This window comes from Chiloscyllium plagiosum, chromosome 7, assembly GCF_004010195.1.
Source record: "Chiloscyllium plagiosum isolate BGI_BamShark_2017 chromosome 7, ASM401019v2, whole genome shotgun sequence".
Classification (NCBI taxonomy): domain Eukaryota; kingdom Metazoa; phylum Chordata; class Chondrichthyes; order Orectolobiformes; family Hemiscylliidae; genus Chiloscyllium; species Chiloscyllium plagiosum.
The window spans coordinates 76,417,480-76,443,218 of NC_057716.1; the positions used below are offsets into that span (position 1 = coordinate 76,417,480).

At 40.0% G+C, this 25,739-nt stretch overlaps 2 protein-coding genes across 4 annotated transcripts in view; one reads left to right on the plus strand and one right to left on the minus strand.

Moving 5' to 3' along the window:
- Positions 1 to 504: 504 nt before the first annotated feature.
- On the minus strand, positions 505 to 4,500 carry LOC122551936. Its single transcript, XM_043694508.1, has 3 exons — positions 4,294 to 4,500; positions 2,676 to 3,209; positions 505 to 950 (listed from the first exon to the last, which is right to left on the minus strand). Exons 1-3 carry the CDS (start codon positions 4,498 to 4,500, stop codon positions 813 to 815), a joined length of 879 nt encoding a protein of 292 aa, XP_043550443.1. The 3' UTR covers positions 505 to 812.
- Positions 3,156 to 25,739, plus strand: part of LOC122551719 (speckle-type POZ protein-like A) — a 213,542-nt gene continuing 190,958 nt past the window's right edge. For 2 of the 3 annotated variants that reach the window (XM_043694074.1, XM_043694078.1), the window contains exons 1-2: positions 3,156 to 3,290; positions 24,402 to 24,526. The gene's annotated coding sequence lies outside the window, so the exon portion shown is untranslated. The remainder of the gene's footprint in view (positions 3,291 to 24,401; positions 24,527 to 25,739) is intronic. The other variant, XM_043694076.1, reaches the window with a different exon arrangement.

The window sequence follows — 25,739 nt, forward strand, 5'->3', positions numbered from 1 at the left end:
CATGGAGACAGAATAAAATTTTGCTTTTCTGAAATATTACTGTGCATATCATCTCTTAGATGTTGTTTTAGCAATCCATATTCACCTGCCCTACCTCGTGTATTTTTATCTCTGAAAAAAAAACATAAAATGCAATTTCTATGTGTCATTTGTGCATGATTAAGATATTGTCCATAAAGCATAAAATTCAATTGCTATAAGCAATGGAAGAAAGGATCTAGATTTAACAAAGAAAGAAAATCCAAGAATTTAAGGAAGATAATCATTCATGGAATGCTAAGTGGCAGTGTCAAATACATGAAAGTATTTCCCAATGAGAAATCTCCAATTATCCAAGGGGCAGCATTTGCCTCAGTGGTTAACTAGTGACCCAGGTTCAATTCTAGCCTTGGGCCATTGTCTGTGTGGAGTTTGCACATTCTGCCCATGCTCCAGTTTTCTCCCACAGTCCAAAGCTATGCATGCTAGGTGGGTTGGCCATGCTAAATTGCCCATAGTGTCCAGGGATTAGCCATGGGAAAAACACGATAGGATAGGAGGCGACTCTGGGTGGGATGCTCTTTGGAGAGTTGTTGTGGACTTGTTGGGCCAAAAGGCCTGTTTCCACACTGTAGAGGTTCTGCTCACTGGGAAGACTAATTAAGCTTATCCTTGGTTTTCCATTAGTATTTTTTATCCTGGATTTTGAAAAAGGTGCATTGGAGAAGCTAATGGTAAATTACAGTTCTAATTCAAAAGTATTCATTCAAAAGCATTATTGGGTTTTCCTATCTTGAAAGCAATCATTGCTTCCTGGGACATTTCCATGACTCTCAGTTCCCAGTTAACCAGTGACCATCCTTCCTTTGTTTTTCAGTCAGTTGAGGTGAAGGTTCTTCATAAATGAGCTCAAATCTGTCAGTATTTTCTCCATGTGCACTTACATAGATTTGGAAGGTGGTGATCAACAGCTGTATTCAAAAGAGAAAGATTTGCATTTATTTAGCTCTTTGCTGTACCCTTAGACATCTCAAATTACCTTACAGTCAATTAAGTACTTTTGAAATGCTGTCACTGTTGTCATATAGGATACATGGCTGCCAATTACATACACCAAACTCTCAAAATTTCAGTGTAAGAAGGATCAGAATACCTGTTTACTGTAACCATGATTGGGAGATAAATAGCAGACAGGATATCATTGATGATTTGCTAAATGTTCTTCAAAATAGTACAATGGGATATTTTATATCTACCTCACTAGGGAGATGGGAGTGCAGCAATAAAGTATCAGCTTTGATTTTTAGCTCATGACCTGGCGTAGGACTTGAATCCAGAGGTGAGAGTGTTACCAAACTGTGTCATTATGTGAGTCATAGCTGACACATAGTAAAACGCTTTGTGTTTTCTCGTCTCCTGAATGAGTTGAAAGCTGAAGTCCACTGCACAAGACTCTGATACTGAGTTTGAGTGGTCATTGTTCATTTTATAAACTGACTGTGAGTTTTGTATGTCTATTCCATCATGGGAACACCATGATCAAGGCTGATGCTATGCTCACCGAAGTCCATGCACATGCACCTCCAACAGGAGTTAACATAAACTGTGTAGGTATTGAAACCTTGCCTTGTGTACTATTGACTCAGACTCGTGTACAAACTCTAAACTTCATTATAGCATTAGATACTGTTAACTTAAAAATTTTCCTTTGCTCAACCAATTGCTGAATTGATTATTGGGATCATCTTGAGAAGCAACCACGAATTTAGAATCTATATCTAAGCATAAATCTAATTCTTCCTCAGGTCCTTTGCTTTTTTTGCAGACCTTGTGGTACCTTGTGGTATTTTCTGCCTCTCCGAATATGTGGTTCCAGATAAGGCTTGTTTGAAATATTTTGCCACCACCAATCCTCCTTTGTTTTTGCTTTGTCTTCAACCTATCACATGATTAGTTGCACTATGTACTATTCTTGGAAAACAAAAGGTTTATTGCATAATATCCATTATTTGGTGAGGCATATTTACTAGGATCCAAAAGAGCTGATACTGGTTTATACACATCTCCGAAAGGTAGAGTTTTTTCACACATACTCTGTGACATCAGTTGAATGGATGGTGACATCAGCCAATGTAACATGGATGTTAATCCCTTCAGAAACTTTACGTTACACAATAAAATAATTCAACAGAGGCTGGTATCCTGTCACCAAATCACGCTTTATTTACACTTGGCAAGTCCTTGACACTGGTCCAGCTCTCTCAGAGCCAGCTCTCAGAGTGTCAGACACTCCTCTCTTTTCTGTCTGTTAGCCAGGGCTCCCTTATTAGACCACATTCACAGCCCAAGTCAGGGAGCTCACTCTATCGTCCACCAGGCTGACCTTGTTACAATCAGTGCATATAAGGAGCCCTAATGCTAAGGTGTTTTTGAAAGTCTTTGATATGTGACATGTTGCAACATTGCTGCTCACTGTAATTGGGGGGCTGGGGAGAAATAGAGAGGGCGTGTGGTAGAGGTGATTTGTATAGGCCAAGTTGTCACAGGAAGGAGACAAAATAATAATAACGCCTGGAGGATGACTATAATCATGTATATCCTGCAGTTTTGTTGATTGTAATCAACCTGGTCAGAGGCATTATGACACATCTCTGGCTCAGAGGTACAGTCAAAACTAAAGTTATTTCTTAACCAACCTGTGTGTTGTGGCACATACTGCAGAAGCAGATGCAATTTGAACCTAGGACTTTTGTTGCTCCAAGATAGCAAACACTGTAACACAAGTACCGACTTCCTGCAGTGTTTACAAAGGCACTTCCAGGGAGGGTCGGCCGGACGGCCACTGTTTGATCGACAGGCTGACTCGACCCGTTTAACGAGGCGGCATGACCGTGACGGGAATGTTCCGGAAAGAGGCGAAGGTTGCCGAGCGGTAGCGGAAAGGAACCGAGCAACGACGGAAGGTGGGGTCGGGCCAGTCGAAGGTATCCGAGCGATGACGACACAGGGGATCGGGAAGCAGAGCGGTGGCGAAAGTATCCGAGCGACGAAGGGGCGGGGGATTCGGGAGCCGAGCGGTGACGAAGGTATCCGAGCGATGACGAAGCATGGGGGTGGGCCGAAGGGCCGAGAGGTGGCGAAGGTAGCCGAGCGACGACGAGTTGTTTCGTGTGAGGGGAGAGGGGGGGGAGAGCCGAGCGGCGGCTGAGAGCCGCAAACAGTTGAAAGCGCTGAAGTTGTGTGGCGGCCGTGGACGTTATTTATCGGATGCCTGTGTGGCTCCGGCCCCGGGGGGGGGTTAAAAACAAAAGGTAGCGTGTCAGGGATTTTTATTCTTGTCTGCGTGGATTGGCGGGTAGGGGTGTGTGTTTGTTTTTCGTGCTGTGGTGTTTGATTTGTTTTTTTATGGAGGGGGGAAGGTGGCCGCAAATCCCGATCTCCGAATAAATGTGTTTTTTTTGGGGGGGGTTGTAGATTTCACAAAGCGGCGCAGGCAGCAGGTAACGATGGAAAAAAATACCCAGGACCTCTGCTGCTGCTTCAATTCTGCCTTTCTAATTTAATACTTGCCTTCTTCTTCCACCCCCCACCACCACCACCTTTCTCCATTCGCAACTGAAAAAATAATTAAATGATTTTTTTATTTCTGGATTGGGAGATCGAGAATTGAACTGCTCCCTTTTTCTTTTGGGTTGGGAAGCTTTTCTGGAATATTTTAACACTTAAATTGACTAATTTAATCTCTTTCTCCCCCCCCCCCCCTCCAATCTCTCTGTCAGACACACACAAATATAGAAAAATGTTGTGTGTAAAATCCTGCGGTGATGCTTTGAGACTCAGGACACGCTGATCAATTCGTGGCAGTTTGAACCAGCAATTCTGGCCGCGTCCTCATCCCTGGGTCACTTCGGAGCTGAAGCCCTTCATCTCAGGGCTTCCTGAGGCGACTGGCCAGCGACGAACAAAGAGATTTAGAGACTAGATATTTGTTCTGCTAACCCATTCCTCACCCTGTTCGGCCCGGCTGTTGTCCAAAAATTGAGTATTTGGTACAGTGTACGATTCCCCCACCTCCCTCCACATCACGTCTCCCACTTTAGCTCCTGGATTCTCTTGAATAAGTTTCATTAGTTGAAAATTATTTTTAACTGTGCAATGTTCCAAGTGATTAAGGTGATGTAGCGTGTAAAATAAAGGCTGTAAAGAAAGCCTTAGCCAGACTTCCCTTATGTTATTACATTATGTTTTCATCGACACATTCTCTGATGGAAATCAATGATGATTGCAGAGTTTGGTCACTCAATGTCACTGTACCAGTGTAACCCAGGAGTCAGCTTGTGGGAATAGTTTTTGAATTTGCATATCCAATTGAGTAGTGAAAACAAAAGTCCTGTTGCCTGATTGGATCTTTCGAATCTCAAAAGGAAGTTCTTTGCTGCCAGGTGAAGCTGTTGCAGGGGTGTTGGTGTTGAACCAGCTGATGAGTTGTTTACGTTCTGTTTTCAGTTTCTCATTTGGCATGTTTATGTGCTGCACACTGCCAAGCGACAGCTTTTTTAAAAACTTATTTTTAAAAAAAGCTGTTGTTGAGTAATTTCTAATCATGCTGCATAAATCTTGCTGTAAAATTGCATTAATCTACCTGATGCAATAATATTTATAGAAATAGACCAGCAATTATGTTTTATGGTTAAAACTTCTCAGTGTGGCCTGCTATTTGATGATGACTGTTTGGCAGTTCTTCAAAATCAAAATCTAGTATACCATCCTTTTTGCATTTAGTGAAGGAGATTTATATTTCACCTAGTCTGTTATTGTGAACCCTGTGCCATGCCAATGGTATTGACCGTTTAGAAAAAAATTGGCTGAACTGCTATTGTTCATCATAAATAGGCATGTAAGCCGATCAATTTATCTTACATGTAGGCAACAAAGGATTGGTAATAAATGTTCGCCCTGATAGCAATGTTCACATCCTGAAAATGAATCAGGAAATCCTTGGTCTGGAGATTTGTATTTTCCTGTGAATAGTGGCCGAGGGTGACAGTTCATACCCAGAAGTGCTCTTACACACAACTGAACGTTGCTTTTTCCCCATCATTAAATCATCTGCAATTTTTTTTAATCTGTTAACCATTGCCAGTAAATCACCAGTGTCTTGAATTGAATTATTTATGTGCAAAGCTTGTTAAGGTAGAGAGTGACAGTCTATTCAGAATATTTTTATTTAAATCTGGTTTAAATAATTGAAGTAAATAAAGTGAAAGAAAACTGGTTAATGATATGAGACTTGCATTAAGAACCTGCAAAACTCAATAGAAAATAATATTTGTAACCTGATTATGACATTCTGTTGATTTACTTGACTATTTCTTCAATCATTGTTTCAATTTGACACACATTTATGTTAATTTTGACTTTTCATTTGGGAAATAAATGAATGAGTGTTGGTCAGCTGGAGTACTGTGTTCAGGTCTGGTCACCTCACTACAGCCTATCTAGTGTGATAGCACTAGAGGGGATACAGAGAAGGTTCAGCAGGATATTACCAAGGTTGGAGAAATTGAGCTATAAGGAAAGTCTAGATAGGCTTCGCATATTTTCTCTAGAGTAGAGAAGACTGAGAGGGGACAGGATTAAGGTGTATAAGATTATGAGGGTTGCGGATAGAGTGAATAGAGAGCAGCTGCTACCCTTGGTTAAGGGTCAGTCACGAGAGGGCATAGTTTTAGTGTAAGGGGCAGGCATCTCAAAGGGAATTTGTGTAAATATGTTTTTACTCAGCAGATGGTAGGAATCCGGAAGGCATTGCCTGGGAAGGTACTGGAGGCTGGAAACCTTACAACATTTGAAAAATATTTGGATGAGCACTTAAGATATCACAACATTCAAGGAAATGGGACAAGTGCAGGAAATTACAATTAGCACGCCTTTCGTGGTTGTGACTGTTGGTGCAGACTCGATGGCCCAAAGGGCCTTTCTGCACTGTACTAATCTATGAATCTATAATGATTTCTGCCAGGTTTTGGTTAACCAGCCTTTATTTTGTGTTGTAATGCCTGCTTGTATACAAATGTTTTTCTACACTTCTGAAACTATTACAATTGGATTTTATTGTCTCAAGTATACTTAAGTACAGGGACACAGGAGTTAGGTATACTGTTTCTGAATCATTTGATTATATTGTGGCCTTGTAATTTGCACCTAATTATGTACCCAATATAATTGGAAATTGTATGGTATCTTGTTGTAATTTGAAAATGTTTGATAGCAGTGAGGGATGATGATCCTGTTGTATTCATGGAGCTTCAGGAATTCAGCCATGATCACTTTTTTTAAAAAATTGGTAGCATTTAAACCTAGCTGTATGGTACTTGATGTACTTATGGTATTATTATGAAATAAGCTTTCTGTTCTCCTCCAATACCTCTCATTTCTTGCTGATTATGTTTTTGCTTGTAATAAGATGTGGAGGAAACTAGGACCACAGCAGGGCTGTTTGTACAGGAGTTATCAGTAGGCCTCAGTTCAAGCCTGTTCAAGAGGAACAGAGGAAGGTAAGGAAATCACAGAAGTATTAGTTGCTGAGACAACTAAAAGAAAAGGAAGTAAATTGAATAACTTCATATTTTAAACTAAGTAACTGATAACCAAATGATTGATTTGATCTCTCCGGAATTAATATTGACAAACCATGAAAGTTGTCCTGACCCTGCAGAGGAAGTTACAATGTAGATCAGCAGTAATATAAAGCTGTTCGTTCAGTTGTGTCGACAGTAATGAAACGGTTGGAAAAAGACAAACTCATTTCATTTCAGAAGATGTTAAGTACTGAAGACATTAAAAGTAATTTATGGGAAATTATTAATGATGGAATTACAATATTAGCGGTTTTGTGATTACTGGAGCTACTTTGAGAAGTTAGGGATTATGCTTGTGTGAACATGGAGCAATTAACTTTTGTTCTGTTCTTTGCCATTTTATTTTTGATGCTTTGCTGGAGAAACCATCTCCTCCACAAGTTGATTTGTAATGATTGTGAAGTATACTGATTGAAATCTATTATTATCTCCTTCTTACTCTGTATTGCATAATCCTGATCAATCTGAAGTGGCGAAATCCTGATGAAGCCAAGGCCTAAGAGCGACTCCTATCTTCATTGCTACCTTTTGAAGTTAGAATTTCTCATCTTCCACATCAAATAAGTTTCTTGCCAGAATAGTCATGCTTATAAACATATTTGCAAGGCATGCAAGCTTTGGCAGGAGCAGTATCTCTTGGTGATATAAATGACACTTCCTACATTCCTAGGTGCTAAAGCAACATTGTTTTCCATTTTTTTTCTTCTTTTTATTCTTTATGAAACTGGAGAGCTGTAGCTCAGTGCAGGTGTCATGAGATAGACATATTGAACATCACTTGGGCGAGGGGGTGTGAAAAATTCATTGCGTCAGCTAACAGTTGGGTGTTGACGAAAGCAAGGAATTTTCTATTCCATTTTTGATATTACTACAGTACAAAGCATTAAGTGCATAAAAACACTGGCTACTCCTTGGTATGGATCAACTGAAATATAGCATTCACTCAAAATCTCAACATCCAGCTTCTTGGTACAGGTTATTCAAGATTTTTGCATTTTAATTTTGTTTAGTTTCGTATTGCCTAACCTTGTGTTTTCAAAGAAAAATGCATACTTTATATGACACAATGGAGGCATGTGATGTGAGACTGGGAATGACCAGTCTCATATTGCATTACAAACTTTCAATTTGTATACCAACATTCTATAACCTGGGAAGTGTGAATAATTCTTAAATTTGGAAACCTGTGAAAAATCTTGGAGATAAATGTTTTAAGTATATTATAAGATGTTACAGAGGGAGGTGTTGAAATAACCAGCAAATTGCAATTTGTGAAAGTTCAAGATGTGAACTGTACACAGTATGGTTCTTCCTTTATGATTCATATCTGATCCTGTCAAGACATGTAGAATGTGTTACAAAACTTTTAAAAAAAAATTGTATCTTTGATTAGGGATTCAAAAAGGGAAAGGACTGTTTTAAAAATAAGGATTATGGAAGAGATTGCTGCATTTTTAAAAGCAAGCTACTAGTACTTATTGTAAGTACTGTTCAGACTGTTGTTTATTCAACAAGTGGGGGATGTTACTGTAGATGAGCTGGAGCCATGCGGGTGTATATGAAGGGAGTTCGACCAAGTAACAAGTACCTGATTAGTCTGTGAGCTGGTGACCAGTTAATGACAAAGGTCTTCTGCCTGCCAGCAACTCTGCGCTTGTCTCTCAGCTAGCTGAATAGCTTGTGTCTGTGTGAACACGTTGTCCAGAAACCTTTGCACCTCCAGTACTGCACCTTTGCAATAGAATCATAGAGATGTACAGCATGGAAACAGACCCTTTGGTCCAAATCGTCCATGCCGACCAGATATCCCAACCCAATCTAGTCCCACCTGCCAGCACCCAGCCCATATCCCTCCAAACCCTTCCTATTCATATACCCATTCAAATGCCTCTTAAATGTTTCAGTTGTACCATCCTCCACCACTTCCTCTGGCAGCTCATTCCATACATGTACCGCCCTCTGTGTGAAAAAGTTGCCCCTTAGGTCTCTTTAATATCCTTCTCCTCTCACCCTAAACCTATGCCCTCAAGTTCTGGACACCCCAACCCCAGAGAAAAGACTTTGCCTATTTATCCTATCCATGCCCCTCATAATTTTGTAACCTCTATAAGATTACATTACATTACATTACATTACAGTGAGGAAACAGGCCCTTCGGCCCAACAAGTCCACACCGACCCGCCGAAGTGCAACCCACCCATACCCCTACATTTACCCCTTACCCAACACTACGGGCAATTTAGCATGGCCAATTCACCTGACCTGCACATCTTTGGACTGTGGGAGGAAACCGGAGCACCCGGAGGAAACCCACGCAGACACGGGGAGAACGTGCAAACTCCACACAGTCAGTCGCCTGAAGTGGGAATTGAACCCGGGTCTCTGGCGCTGTGAGGCAGCAGTGCTAACCACTGTGCCACCGTGCCGCCCGCACCATCCCTCAGCCTCCGACGCTCCAGGAAAAGCAGCCCCGGCCTGTTCAGCCTCTCCCTATAGCTCAAATCCTCCAACCCTGGCAACATCCTTGTAAATTTTTTCTGAACCCTTTCAAGTTTCACAACATCTTTCCGATAGGAAGGAGACCAGAATTGCACGCAATATTCCAACAGTGGCCTAATCAATGTCCTGTACAGCCGCAACATGACCTCCTAACTCCTGTACTCAATACTCTGACCAATAATGGAAAGCATACCAAATGCCTTCTTCACTATCCTATCTACCTGCGACTCCACCTTCAAGGAGCTATGAACCTGCACTCCAAGATCTCTTTGTTCAGCAACACTCTTGAGGACCTTACCATTAAGTGTAGAAATTCTGCTAAAAATTGCTTTCCCAAAATGCAGCACCTCGCATTTATCTGAATTAAACTCCATCTGCTACTTCTCAGCCCATTGGCCCATCTGGTCCAGATCCTGTTGTAATCTGAGGTAACCCTCTTTGCTGTCCAATACACCTCTAATTTTGGTGTCATTTGCAAACTTACTAACTCTATCTGTTATGCTCGCATCCAAATCATTTATGTAAGTGACGAAAAGTAGAGGGCTCAGCACCGATCCTTGAGGCACTCCACTGGTCACAGGCCTCCAGTCTGAAAAACAACCCTCCACCACCACCTTCTGTCTTCTACCTTTGAGCCAGTTCTGTATCCAAATGGCTAGTTCCCCCTGTATTCCATGAGATCTAACCTTGCTAATCAGTCTCCCATGGGAAACCTTGTCGAACGCCTTACTGAAGTCCATATAGATCACATCTACTGCTCTGCCCTCATCAATCTTCTTTGTTATTTCTTCAAAAAACTCAATCAAGTTTGTGAGACATGATTTCCCACGCACAAAGCCATGTTGACTATAAAGAAAAAGTCTGAACCAAAAAAAGTCAGTTTAACTTCTTATGAGTTTCTGTAAGCTGTTGCTTTTGACCAGTAAGTCAGAGACTTTGAGTTGTGAACTCATTGCTATGTGCCTTCGACAGGCAGTATCTAGAGAAGAGAAACCCGCAAACAGAAGGATCATTTCAGCCAATGCTGGCAACGAAGACTATTTAACTACTTCCCAATTTTACAATTCACCCATGACACCATTTCTCTTTGTTTTCTCTGCATGTGTGTAAGATAGAAGGGGTGGGGAAAGCTATTGGAGTTTTAATTAGTCGAATTGCATGTCAGCAGTTCACTAATAATTTACTTCAGTAAATAGTAATCCTCGTAAAACATTGAAATCTGGTCCATTCTTTCTGTCAACCTGTATCTAAAAAGACAGATGAATAGGGAAATTTTATGTACATTTTTGTAAAATCTTTTAACTTTTGTGATAGCTCTGAAAATAGCGGACTCGATTTCCAGCGTGTTACCCAAGAGAGGCACATCAAATGTATAAATCACCATTTTAAACAAACAAATTGGCTTTGTGAAACTTTTGAATCTGTCATTTAAACTGCATAGTTATACGAATCAGATGTTTGGATGTAATCTCGAAGATGAGGTCTTAGTATTTTCAGAACAATTTCTTAGAACAGCTTGTTCCAAAGTCAACCAGAGAACAGACTAAAATAAACAATTGTTTTAGACTGAGAGACAATTACAAAAATACGAGAGAGTTGGAATGGGAGGTTCGAGGAGAGCATTTGCAGGATATCAAACTATAACTAGTGGAATATCACAGGGATCAGAGCTGGGGCTGCAGTTATTTACAGTACATATTAATGCCTTGAATGAGGAAGTGAATGTACTGTAGTGAAGCCAAAAATAGCTGGGAAGGCAAGTGGTGAGGTTTGCAGAGGGATATAGACAGGTTCAGCAAGTAAACAAAAGTTGGCAGATTGAATATACTTGTGCACTTTGGCATGAAGAATAAAGGAGCTGAATATTATTTAAATGGAGAAAGACCGAAGACCATTTCAGAACAGAGACATTTGGGAGTCCTTGTCCATGAATCTCAAAAAAGTTAACTTTCAAGTTTAGTGGGTAATCGAATATTGTAAATGGTGATCTGAATGGAATGGTAGCCTTTATTTCACAAGAAATAGAGTATAAATGTTGGGAGGTTTTCTAAAACTATACAAAGTGCTAGTCAAATCATAGCTGCAATACAATGAATTGCTTTAGGCTCCTCAACTAAAGAAAGATATGCTTGCATTGGAAACAGTTTCATTCAGTGATACCAGGTATTGAAGACTGTCTTATGAGGAAGGGTTATGTAGGTTAGGCCTGTACCCATTAGGATTTAGGAGAATGAGAAGCAACCTTATTAAACCATGTGAGATTCTGATAAGACTTGACAGGGTCGATGTGGCAAGGTTGAGTTTCTTAGATTAGATTAGATTACTTACAGTGTGGAAACAGGCCCTTCGGCCCAACAAGTCCACACCGACCCTCCATAGAGCAATGCACCCAGACCCATTCCCCCACATTTACCCCTTCACCTAACACTACGGGCAATTTAGCGTGGCCAATTCACCTACCCTGCACATTTTTGGACTGTGGGAGGAAACCGGAGCACCCGGAGGAAACCCACGCAGACACGGGGAGAATGTGCAAACTCCACACAGACAATTGCCTGAGGCGGGAATTGAAGCCGGGTCTCTGGCGCTGTGAGGTAGCAGTGCTAACCACTGTGCCACCGTGCCGCCCATTGTTTCATATTTGGTGATTCCAATAGGAGAAGCGAATGATTCTCAGGATCTCAATGTGTAAGGGTACTTTGGATGGAATCATATAGAACAGTAAGAGACCTGTTGAGGTTTATTGGCTTAACTATTCAGGATTTATGAAATATAGTGTTAAACAAGTAGGACTTTTTTGTCTAATTCTTACGCAGTAATGGTTTTTAGTGAAAGTATAAAGTCAATAACTAAGAGCTTTACTTTCTTTTCAAAAGTTAATGGTCTTCCTTAAGATAACACATGACATTTTTTAAAACACTAGTGAACAGATGTTTTCCCTGTTTTAGTTCTCTGCTTCTAAGATTGTATTTGTCTAACAAAGATTTGTTAAATTTCTAGACCTTGTGGGAGATTCTAGTACCAGTGGGCACAAAGAGACAGAATAAGAGGTTGCATGTTTAAGACTAAGCTAAGGAGAAATTTCTTCTGAGGGTAGTGAATCTGGGAAATGTTTTACCACAGAGACCTGTTGAGGCTGAGTCTTTGATGTACTCAAGGCTGAGATAGACTGTAAGGGACTCAAGACTTGTAGAGAAAATGCAGGAAAGTGGAGTTGAGGAGCTGGGATCAATCGTGCATAGACTCATTAGACTGCATGACCTACTTACGCTTCTACATTTTATGGTCTTAAAACAGAGCTTATTAAAATGAAGTTAGAAATTGGGTAAAAGGACATTTATGGTTCCAAGTTATAGGGGATAAACAGAAAAATAGAGTTGAGAACAGGGCATGAGTTGAGTCAATAGAGTTGAGACCATGTCCTGATTGGTCATGATATTATGAAATGGCAGAGCAGGCTCTCAAAGGGCTGAATGCCTTGCCTTTCTGATTTTGTATGTTTGTATTATATTGAGGTAATTGCAGCAAACATACAGTCATACTTTTGTGATTTAAGAGGTGAATTATTGAGTATAGTTAAAATGTGAAACAAAGTTTTCATATAGAAATTTGTATTGACCGAAGAGTCTGTTTCCGTGCAGTACATCTCTATGATTCTATAACACTGGTGTACTCCGGACATCCTTTCACACATATTAAAAAAACTACAATGTACTTGCACCTTTCAGGTAGTTCTGTCACCTGTAGAAATAACTTACATAATGCCTTTCATACACTCGAGACAGCCAAAATAATTCGCAGCACTGGGAGTATTTTCTGTTATATTGTGCATTTGTACAAAGAATTTTGCTTGTGTAGAGAAAGGCTTTTGAAGTCACTTGGTTGATGAATGGTAGTTATATACAAGTCTCCTCTCACTCCTCTTCATCCAACCATATCAACAAATCCTTCTATTCCTTTATACTTTGTTTATGCAGCTTCCCCTTAAAATATGTGTACTTATTGCTTTAACTACTACTTGTTACTGAAACAAAAGCTTAAGATGAAGTTCTAATGTGGTTGATTAATTTGCCAGTTAATAAATTGGGAAAACTGAAGTGAGTCATATTTTAATTGGAAAACTCAGATAAGTCATATTTTAATTGGAGAACTCAGATTGTGATGAGAGGTTTTTTATTTGTATACATTAATATTTTAAGAACTTGGATTTTATGATATGGGTAGGGCACTTTTTTGAAGGATTTAAAAATAAACTAGTTCAGGCAGTCTTTCAGAACAACGACCTAATCCAGTATGTGTCAAGAAAGTAGGGACCTCTTGGAATGTTAATATAAAATTGGTTTTACGATAGATGGGTTAAACAGTGAAGGCCACTAGCTTGTTTTCTTTTTTTAAGAAGAAAAAGAATTGGTTTCAGATTGGAAAACCTGAAGATTTAAAGCTGTTTGGGCAGTTTGGAAGTGATCTTACTGAGGTTAGAATTAAATATAATTTTTCACTTAGGAGTATAGGAAAATCCGGGGAAAGCAGCTTGGCTGAAGTAGCAATTTACTTGTATTCCTTTCAATCTTATCTGCTGTATTTGCTGCTCACGATACAATTACCAGTATGTTGACGAGAGCAAACAAAGACGAGGTGATCAGAACACTTTTGCTCTGTTTGTAAGAATGACCGTGTCCTTACAGTCACAAGCTGTTTCAATGCATCATCTTGCTGTCATGCTAACATTTATTCCTGATGAAGGGCTTTTGCCCGAAACGTCGATTTTGCCTGTCTTCGGATGCTGCCTGAATTGCTGTGCTCTTCCAGCACCACTGATCCAGAATCTGGTTTCCAGCATCTGCAGTCATTGTTTTTACCCATTTTTTGTCCTATGCCTGCTGCACTGTTTCAGTAAAGCCCAATCCAAGCTAGAAGAGTAACACCTGATTTCCTATTTAGGCATCTTTTGGACTTGAAACTGAATTCAATAACTTCAGATCATGAATGCCATCTGCTATTTTTATTGCACTGTATCGACCAGTGTCTTGATTGCACTGCTTTGCTGTTATAGAGCTGACCAGGTTTCTGCCATAAACACCTATTCTGCAAATATGTCCGTCCTTCATTACCATTAGTACTTCTTTTGTTTTTTTGCTTTGGGCAACTTTAACCATTTGTTCTACTTGCTTCTCCTCCCCCTTTACTTTCCAGTTCAGTTCAAAAGAATCCAGTTGGATTCAAGATGTTAACTCATTCTTAGGGTCTTATGGTCGTACATGCTGCCAGACCTATGGAGTTTATCCAGCACTTTGTATTTATTTCATTGGAAGCATGAAAGTTGCCTCAGTATACAAGTTTTGTTTGTGAAAATTTCAAACCACACATATTTGATTCGAAATCTGCAGATTATTAAAAGTTGAGAAAGTGTAAGATTTGAGAGTCTTCTTACAAAATGCTACATTGTTCATTGGAAAGAACAGAAACATTCAATTAAGTTATGCTTAAAGATTTTGTACAAGGGGCAATATCTCTGGACTCGAATTAATGGATGTTAGTTTGAAATGACATGAGACTTTGTGTTGGTGAATTATGCATTTAGCTGGCTCTTTTTTGTTTTTGTCTTTTGTATAATAAATTTCTGTTCTGATGTGAAATAAATCATGCAGCTTTATGTGCCTATGATTCAGTGAATGCCCATCATGTTAACTAATATTAAAAAAATAAAATCTATAAAACTAGGTTTCTTTCTAGGAAATGACTTGTCAAGTAGTACTATCAATTGAATCTGTCAATTGATTAACCATTCTTTGTAATTCTTTTTCGTTCATTCATGGGATGAGGCTGTCACTACCTAGGTCACCATTTATTGCCCTTTCCTAATTACCCAGGGGCAGTTAAGAGTGAATGTGTAGGCCAGATATGGATGGCAGCTTCTTTCTCTGCAGGATATTACTGAACTAGATGGTTTTATTTTGATAATCAATACATGGTCATCATTAGACTCTTAATTACAGATTCCTTTTTACATTAAATTCACATTCCACCATCTGCTATGCTGGGATTCAAAGCCAGGTCCCTGGGTCTCTGAATTAATAGTCCAGTGATAATATCACTAGACAATTGCCTTTCCTAACTAGTTCATGCTCCGTTGTGAAGGCATTCAAATGAACAGATAAATAGCAGATTTTAGTTAATATTTAATAATCCATATCATAAGTATAGAGATTCAGGCAAATAATTGGTCATATTTTGAAGTGAAATGTTAAAAGTATATGGTAGGTAGCAGAAGTTTCCAAGACAAACAATGTTGGATTACTGAAATTGATACTGTACACAGTGTATACTACCAAGGTGCTCTTATAAATATTGGGGATTGGATGTTGCAGTATTTTTTCTAGCTTTAAGTGGCGTACTTGTAAAACAAGCTGTTGAATTAAATTAAATGGTAATATTGTCCATTTCTCCTCTCAGTCAAAGCAAAACACTCAGAGACACGGTATAGTTTTACCTCCTTCATCCTGAGAACGATTGCCCACGGACACAGAGACATGAGTTCTTGGTCTTCTCTCGAACAACGGTTTCTCAATGAACTATATAGTCAATTTACAGGGAGGAACATCCAGATAAAGCAACATACATATTAATTGGGTGATCGTCACAATCAATGAGAATCAGTAACAGAAACCAAGCCCTCTACTGTTATACAATGAATATTCTTAACCTTGTTAACTGGATTCATACAGTGGATACTTTCCCCCTTGATAGCTGACCTTGCATACTGAATGCTTCTAATATTGTTAAATGGCTGTACATAATGACTGCTTTTCCACCTTGTTAACCCATTATCCTTGCCTCCAACACCCCATTGTTAACTGTAAGTTCTTATCTGATCTGAGGAGAAAGTGAGGTCTGCAGATGCTGGAGATCAGAGCTGAAAATGTGTTGCTGGAAAAGCGCAGCAGGTCAGGCAGCATCCAGGGAACAGGAGAATCGACGTTTCGGGCATAAGCCCTTCCTCATTCCTGAAGAAGGGCTTATGCCCGAAACGTCGATTCTCCTGTTCCCTGGATGTTTTCTTATCTGATCTGAGTCATGTTCAGCTGAACCTCTTGTTTCACAAAACTCAAAACTTAACTCTTTCCCTGCCTGCTTCCACCCTACACACATTCTCAATATTATATAATTTTGAGAAGTTGCATGAGAAATACAATGATTTCTATGCAATAATTTTATAAATACTTAAATTTTCACATTATTAAGTGAATTGGTGGTTTGACTGTCATGTATCTTGAAACCATAAGATAATGAATGAGTCTGAGGCATGGTAATAAACTTCTGTTGCCATCTGCATGATGCACTGCAAAGATTCACCAGTGCTTCTTTGGCAGCACCTTCCAAACCCAAGATCACTTCCAGCTAGATGGATAAAGGCAGCAGATACATAGGAAAACCACCATCTGCTCGCCATCCTGCTCTGGAAGTATACTGCCATTCCTTCAGTGTCGCTGGGTAAAAATCTTGGAACTCCCTCCCTAGTAGCAGTGTGGGTATATTTCAGAGGAGCAGTGGTTTAAGAAAACAGCTCAACGCCACCTTTTCGATGACAACTTGGAATGGGCAATGAATACCGGGCCAATCAATGATGCCCATACCTCATCAACAAAATCTCTGTTTTGCCATTAAATCTGACCTTGAACTCCACCCTGCTTCCTACTTCAATTTCTTGTCCCATTGAAACTGCTTTGTTCTTGACCTACTGTTCAATTGAACACTGGCTTCAGGATATGTTTTGTTTTCTTATGCAGTTGTCAGCAGTTGCCCATGATTTTGACTTGTAAAGTTGGTTCGTTGGGCCAAAGGACCTATTTCGTTGGTGTGTATTCTGTTTAATGACTTCAGATCTTAACATGTTTAGCTTCCAGTTTTTGTCTACAGAAGAAATTGGTAGTGTGGGCTGAGTGATTTCATTGTTATGTGGGGGACAACTGGTGGCACATGCAGTCATGGGCCTTGTGTAAAACATATTGCTAACAGTCAGCAAAGAATCGGACTGCTCTTAAGAGAAGGAAATTGCACCCCACTCACTGAAGTTTATAATGTTAAACTGTACCAAGTTTTGTTGCAAAACCTTTGCTTGCCTTTACTCCCTCACTGCTCCACTTCACCAGTTTTTTTTCTTGCTCATATGATCTTAATTTCTCTCACTGTGCCTTTGGTCAACTCCTAAATGAAAACTGGGATAGCTAAATATTGAACTATTTCAAAATATTGAGTTCCTCTTTGTGTATATGTGCTTTATGTATTTCCCTCTTTATTCTATCTTTAAGCATTTTTTAAACCTGTAATTACTTACAATTCTGAAGAAGGATCAGAAACATTTAGCTTTGGCTTTCATCATGTGATGTGAATGGACTGCTAAATGTTTCCAGCAGCTTGTGTTATCGTTTTTGAATTTTAATATAGCTCGATTGTAATATGGAGAGAGAATCTTTTTTACAATGAGGTAGTTTATTTTGAAATATGATGCTTTTCAATCCTGTGGGATTTTGTCTTCCCCTCCCCTCCCTCAAGGTCCTGCTGATAGTGGTTAGGGTCATGAGAGCCTACCACATTCCTACTGTCTCAGTTTTTCCAGTAATCTAAAATTACTCCTGCCATAGAGTTATGACAGATCACTGTGAAATATTCTTGCATTGTTTATTTTTGCAACTCTTAACCTCCAGAATGGAAAAGAAGAAATGCTTAAAATCAAAGTGTTACTTAATTGGGAACTGAATTGGCTCAGTGAGTGCAGGGATGTTAGATGAACAGGTCTTAATTCAAACTGGGTGAAAGGCAGCGGAGCTTTGAAGGTACAGGTCATTCTGCCATGACGCGACAGTTGTGTTCCTTTGTGTCCTCGCGATTGGAAATCGCTGTGTCTATTCAGTAGAAAGTTTGCTTTATCCAAACAACATCCAAAATTCATCAATCACATTATAGTCAATTCGTGCTGATGAAACACATGTTATAGCAGAATGACCTGTATATAAGTTTCTGAAAGGTGGAAGATACACTTAATGGTGAGGTCCCCGGCGGAGTGAACAAAGAGACCTTGGAGTGCAGGTACATAGTTCCTTGAAAGTGGACTCGCAGGTAGATAGGATAGTGAAGAAGGCGTTTGATATGCTTTCCTTTACTGGACAGAGCACTGAGTATGGGAGTTGGGGGGTCATGTTGTGGCTGTACAGGACATTGGGAATATTGTGTGCAATTCTGGGCTTCCTCTTATCAGAAGGTTGTTGTGAAACTTGAAAGGGGTCAGAAAAGATTTACAAGGATATTGCCAATGTTGGAGCATTTGAGCTATAGGGAAGGGCTGAATAGGCTGGGACTATTTTTCCCTGGAGTGTTGGAGGCTGTGGGGTGACCTTACAGAGTTTCATAAAATCATGAGGAGCATGGATAAAGTAAGTAGACATGGTCTTTCCCCTGGGCTGGGGGATTCCAGAAATAGAGGCCATAGATTTAGGGTGAGAGGGGAACCTAAGGAGCAATGTTTTCATGCAGAGGGTGGTACGTATATGGAATGAGCTGCCAGAGGAAGTGGTAGAGGCTGGTACAATCACAATATTTAAAAGGCATCTGGATGGGTGTATGAATAAGAAGGGTTTAGAGGGATATGGGCCAAGCCGGCAAATGGGACTAGATTAGATTAGGATATCTGGTCAGCACGGACGAGTTGGACTGAAGGGTCTGTCTCTATGCTGTACATCTCAATGACTGTATGGTTGTATTTGAAACCCACCAGGTTTATGCTTGAGTAGTGAAGTCTAGACATGGCGAAGGCATAGCTGAGGGGTTCATCTGTGGCTAAGCTAAGGTGGTGCACAACAGAATGCAGTTTCGGAAGTGGAGTTGGGCAGTGATGGCAAGAAGATGTGTTTGGATCGAGAGTGTGGTGCTGGAAATGTACAGCTGGCCAGGCAGCATCTGAGGAGCAGGAGAATCGACGTTTTGGGCATAAGCCCTTCATCAGGAATTCCAGCACCACACTCTCGACTCTGACCTATAGCATCTGCAGTCTTCACTTTCTCCTGGATGTGTTTGGATGTCTTGTCTTCGGGTTAGGTGGGACACCAAGGTTATAAAGGTGTGGTTCAGTCTCAGACAGTTGCCAGGCAGTGACATGAGGTCTGTAGAGAGGCAAGGACATTTCATTTTGTATCGGGAACAAAATAAAATTCTGAATATTTCATGGAAGGACATTTTTGCTTATCCAGTATTACTTGTCAGATGGATTTTTGAAAAAAATTGAGAGTAGGATGTGGATTTTGCTGACTAGGTCAGCGTTAATTATTTGTTAATTGCTGTGGAGAAGTTGGTGATGAGCTGCCTTAAACTTCTGCAGTCCTTGAAACATAGGGGCAAATACAGTGCTGCTGGGAAGGGAGTTTCCAGATTTTGACTAAGCAACAAATTGGAAACAGCAATATAGCCCCCACTTTGGGTGATATGTGACTTGGCAGGACCATACAGATGGTGGTGTTACTTGCATTTGCTGTGCTTGTCCTTCTAGGTGATAGACGTCATGGGTTTGGAAGGTACTGTCAAAAGATCCTTGGTTCCTGCAGTGCATTTAGTACGTGCTACTGCCATTGTGACTGGTGGTGAAATAAGTGAACCTTTAAGGTTTGGAGTGTCAACCAAGTAGCCTGTTTGGTCCTGGCTGGTGACAAGCTCCTTGAATGTTGGAGCTACACCCGTCTGGGCAAGTTGGAGAGTATTCTATAACACCCCTGACTTGTTACTTCTCGATGGCAGACAGGTATGAGGAAGACGAGGTGAATTAATCACTGCAAAGTTCCTAGCTTCTGAACTACTCTTATAGCCATAGTACAGGTGCACAATCCTCTATTCGAAATGCTCAAGACCAGTGGGTTTTCGGAATTCAGAATTTTTCAAATTTCAGAATAAATGACAGTTTGGTGAAATTTTTAAAAATCTTACTGGAGGAACACATTCACTAAGTAAAATGGGGTCTTGAAACAGAATCAAGGCCTGCCGGTGCTGGGCCATGCCTCCCATGTTGTATCTGAGTTACACGCATCGAGTGGGTGTCGACTTGGGTTAACTATTTGCATGCCAAACAACCTTGTAAATGAGAAAACAAACTTCACAAAAAAACCTGCGGACTTTGGAGCTTTGCGGATTTCAGATAAAGAATTGTCTACCTGTACTTATTGTAAAATCACTTAATTCCCTTCATCCTTTTGATCTTTGTAACCCTTTCCAGCCTTAAAGCAGTCATACGTTTATAGAACGTAGAACATTACAGCGCAGTACAGGCCCTTCGGCCCTCAATGTTGCGCCAACCTGTCATACCAATCTGAAGCCCATCTAACCTACACTATTCCATGTGCGTCCATAAAAGTTATTCGATTAGATTACCTACAGTGTGGAAACAGGCCCTTCGGCCCAACCAGTCCACACCGACCCTCTGAAGAGTAGCCCACCCAGACCCATTTCTCGAGCACTGTGGGAAATTTAGCATGGCCAATTCACCTGACCTTCACATCTTTGGATTGTGGGAGGAAATCAGAACTCCCGGAGAAAACCCACGCAGACGCAGAATGTGCGAACTCCACACAGACAGTTGCCCGAGGCTGGAATTGAACCTGGGACCCTGGTGCTGTGAAGCAGCAGTGCTAACCACTGTGCCTTGTTTGCAGTATTCCAATCCATTGATAGTTGTGCCATTAGCTGCCCAGACCATACACCAGTGGAATTCTCTCCCTAAAGCATTGTATCTGTGTAACTCTCTTTTATCTTTTAAGATACTCCTCAAAGAACCTAATATCTTGTAGAAGTCAGTACAGGTACACAATCCTTGGGGCCAATTGTTTTTCAGAATTAGGAATTTTCGGATTTTGGGATAAATGACATTTTCACAGTGAAATTAAAAATAATCTAACAGCAGACCCACGTGACAAGTCCGAGCACTGAGACACAATTGACACCTGCCAATGCTGAGCCACGCTGCCACGTCACACCTGAGTGACATGGTTCAAGTGGGTGTGGAGTTGGGTCACCTGTTCGCACACCAAAATAATGCTTTACACTCCACGAAAAACATTTTGGATTTCAGATGTTTTCAGATTTTGGAATTTTGGATAAAGGATTGTGTACCTTTACCATGTCAAAAAAAACTTGCACCTGAGGAATACAACAAAAATATTTTTTTTAATATCATAATGAACATGAATATTTGAATAAGTGGTCAACATGAGTACCAGAATTTTATGGCCGATCAAGACAAATATTTAATATTTCTGATGAATTGTGCAGAGACTATGTGCTGGTCATACCAAGTTACCATTACATTGCAAACAATTTATTTTCTGAACAGTTCAATAGAATATGAAGTTCTTCTTCTTTGTGCTACTGTATTTCCATCAGGGTGTCTAAGGCATAAAACTGGAAAAAACAAAAGGCAAAATATCTTCAACACTGGTTTGCGAGTAAAGCTGCCAAAAGAAGTGGTGGAGGCTGATACAAGTACAGCATTTAAGAGGCATCTGCATGAGTGTATGAATAAGAAGGGTTTAGATGGATATGGGCCAAGTGCTGGCAAATGGGATTAGATTAGGTTAGGATATCTGGTCTGCATGGACGAGTTGGACCGACGGGTCTGTTTCCGTGCTGTCCATCTCTATGACTCTGACTGTGATTCTAAATGTAAGTGACAAGCTAACTTGACATGGATTCTTTGAATGTGCAATGACATTTAATCACTCCATGTCAGAATGTTTTAAACAATTATAGATAAGGAATCAAAGCTGTGACCTCCTTCATCAGAATAGCACATTACTCAATGCATGTATTTACTTAAACATCAGAAAAGCCTGAAAATTAATCTCAAGTTTCTATATTTACAAGAAGTAGGGAACCAGTTGGTTATTTGCTGTCCTGCAGCTAGGGTTTATTTTGTGTAAAGGTGCTGATTCAAGGCTAGCGCTTGTTATTTCACTTCAATTCGAAATAATGAAAATTATTTCTGTCAATAGTTATGTCTCTCTTACACTGTCTTTGACATTTTGCACTTAAAAGCCACTGGCTACATTCTGTATTTCTAGTTAGGGTTACTTTCTAACTCTAATGTTTCTTCTTCAAAAACTTATTCTGGCATCCAATATGTCCTTGTGCTGTAGTATTTACTGCCAAAGCTACGTACGAGCTCCTTCCTTGTCTTCTATTAATTAAAAAAAAAACAACACCCCTCCAATCATTTCCTGCTGTTCATTCTCTTCCCCCTCATTCACTGACCAACTTTCTGATTGTCCAGCATGTGTCCAAATGTGGGTCATTCAAAACTACAGTGATTCTAGATTAGAGTGGTGCTGGAAAAGCACAGCAGTTCAGGCAGCATCCAAGGAGCAGGAAAATTGACGTTTTGGGCAAAAGCCTGAACTGCTGTGCTTTTCCAGCACCACTCTAATCTAGAATCTGGTTTCCAGCATCTGCAGTCCTTGTTTTTACCTAAAATTATCGTGATTACCACCCAAGTAAGTTGTCCTTTTAACCAAGGCGGGTTCTTGGAGAGGGAAAATCAAATGTGGAGAGGTGAAACCAGTTTAATTATATGGAAGGCATGCCTACTACCTAATTATTTTAACTCTGCAGTGCCACAACCCACTAAGGTAGTGTGCTGGAAATCGAGCCCCATTTTCCTTGGAGTTGTTAGAATTGTGAAAATTTGATTAAATCACAGAGTTGCTCAATTTTACCTAATTACCTAATTTGGGTTAAAATAGTGTGCGTATTAGGTTTTTTGCATGATCAGAAAAAAATTATTGTAATCACAATATTTTTAACCAATGCAAGAAAGAAACGTGAATTGATAACTTGAACTTTATAGCTTAAATCCTACCCCCTTTTTAAAAAACTTCCAAATAGAAACTTGATAGACATACCACTAGACAAAATGAGCCACAGTTATTGTGGGTGAGGACGGGCGAAATAAAATCAGAGAAACACCAGTCCCAAGTACAACATCTTTGAGTTGTTACTTTTGGTTTTCTTCTCACCTTCTGATTCTTTGCAAATGACATGAGGCAATGGATATACTGATTCTCGAGTCATTAATTAATTCAGAATTCACTCAGTGTCCCTGAAGGTGGACTTCCCTTTTTGTTTCAAGAGAGCATTTGCAGACAGAACAACCAACAGAAAAAGGTAGCTAGCTACAATGGATTTTATTCTACCTCTCCACATAGCAAGGAGAGAGAAAGAAAGAGACAGATAGACGCAGGTGCCCACTTTCTGTTCTCAGGCTCAATGTTTCTGCTGTGTTATCTACATCCAAGATTGTAGTTGCTTACTCAGTAACCAGTCAAGTTTTTGATACTATGCTGAACCCACAACATCTGATCCCAAATGAAAAGCCAATCCAAAGACTGTCTCCGGACAAAATTTCCTTGACCTCACACAGTGCCATTCCATTTAAATTCTCCCCCACTGTTTGAATAGAGCTATACTGAGTTGTACCTACAATATGTGCTAGTCAATTTTTTTATAAAGCTGCAAACATCTTTTTTACACTTTTTTCCTTATTTAAAACAGTATTGTCTCTAACTTTTTAGTCCACAGTCCAAAAAAAAGACTGTTTTTGCATCAGTTTTGCCACTTGCCTTTCCACGTATTTTTGTGTCATCTGCAAACTTGACTATAGTATAGTCACTTTCCTCATCCAAATCAATAGTATATGTGAACAATAATTGTGGCCATCCTGGCTATAAAGACAAGTGGATGAAGGTTTAACCTGAGGGTCTCTCACTTGAGGGGAGTGAAGAGGTTGAGAAGGAGAGTACTTAATGGTCACCTCAGCTGGTGTGGGAATTGAATCCATGCTGTTGGCATTATTCTGCATTACAAACCAACCATTCAGCCAACTGAGCAAACCATCCCCTTTAGAAGTAAAAGGGCATTTTGATTGTTGGAATATGAGCATTATTTAATTTGGTAAGCTGAAAATACCTGGAGTAAGATTTTAGTGGCATTAAGGGTGATAAAATTGTGATGCTGTTCTCCTTTAAGAAACCATCAGGGCAGAAAGTCTTGAGAATGCATGTTATTTACAAGGCTTATCCCCTACAGAAATGTTTGAAAGCTGTTGCAATCATGAATGATTTGCTTTAATGTAATGCAAACCAACCTGTGCCACCCAAAATTTTTAAAAATGACCACTGGATCGTTTCCCAGAATATGGTCAGATGGTCTTCCAGTTGCTACAATAGTTTATTGTTTTCTTTAATTCCACAGCTAATTGTGTCCTTTAGGCATGTTGGATGTTACGAGTTCGGGATAGATGGGCCTTGAAGCATACTGAACTCAATTTCAGATTGGTTGCAGTGTTTTCCCCAGGAGAAATGGACTATAATGCAGAGGTTTGTAAGGCTTTTATTTTTACAAGGCTGTTGTATCTTTTGTACTGACCACCTTGATATTTTGTTCTGAGACAATTCCCCATAGTAGATCAGTTTGAGATTTCTCTAGCCATTCATATGGGAGACATGGCCTGTTCATCCAAGTTGAAATTTCTGGAGGGCAGTGTCCCAGCTCAGTGAAGATCCCTCCTGTTTAAAATTGTTCTGCCATCAACTTCTCATAATTGACCTCTGATGTCTATGGTAAAAACATTCCAATGTTTTGTAGCACCTAATTGTTAACCAAAGGTTCTGCACCATGACAGACAGGCAATGAGAGTGGCCCAATAAAGTTTGACTTCAGTCTTCAGTTTAACTTACTGCTGCTTCAGGACACTATTATGAAAAACTTCCTTTCTGGATGCATCCTGTGATCTTTTTGACAACATTGGCCCCTTTAGAGAGCACATAACCAAAGTATGTCCAAATTGAGATTTGTGCCAAAGCCTGTTGTTTCACAGCATTTGCATGCTGGTGGCTGGATCACAACTTTGGTCTTCAGATTTTGATTTAGCGACATAAGATTTTGGGAGTACTTGCAATTACTTTTGTTATAGTTTAGATCTCTCCGGTGTGAGCAGTTCAAGCACTGTAAAAATCTGTATGCAGAGCTCGCTGATTACCAGCTGTGGCGGAAGCAAACAGAGGCATCCAGTCTCTACAGATCCTCTTTGTCAAATTGAGCAGTTGTCTGAGAAAGAAAGCCTGTATCCTCTTAATTCTGCTAATGAAGATATAAAGGTAACCGAGTTGAATAAACATGGCAAAGCCTCTGGTGCTGACAGCATTGCATTAGAGATTTGGACATATAATATAGAGCCACCTTTAAGAAAATCTGGGATGAGAGAAAGTTCTGATGTAGTCAATACCTGAAAAGGGAAACAATCCAAAAATGTATTCACCAACTACTGAGCAATAAGTCTTTTCCCAATTTCAGGAAAGCTTCTTCCAAGAGTCCTATTAAACAGCCTACATGTCCATCATGTAAAACATGTTCTTCTGCAATCCTAGTGACATTTAAGTCTAATCATGTGACAAATAGCCAGTATGACTTTTATGGCAAGACTGCCAAAAGAGAGCAACATCATGATCTCTATCTGCTGCTATCTAACTAAAGCTTTTGACATTGTAAGACTGCCTGCTTTATGGTGTGTATCTTCCAGGCTAGAATATC

Bases quoted from the DNA above. Each gene is read 5' to 3' on its own strand.
- LOC122551936 (XM_043694508.1), bottom strand. From the start codon at position 4,500: ATGCCAAATGAGAAACTGAAAACAGAACGTAAACAACTCATCAGCTGG. The intron at 3,210-4,293 runs GTACAGTGACAT...ACACAACTTCAG, and splicing joins CTGACTCCTGGGTTACACTG to CGCTTTCAACTGTTTGCGGC. The intron at 951-2,675 runs GTTGGTTAAGAA...TTTTGAATACAG, and splicing joins GTATGTGCCACAACACACAG to CTGTTGATCACCACCTTCCA.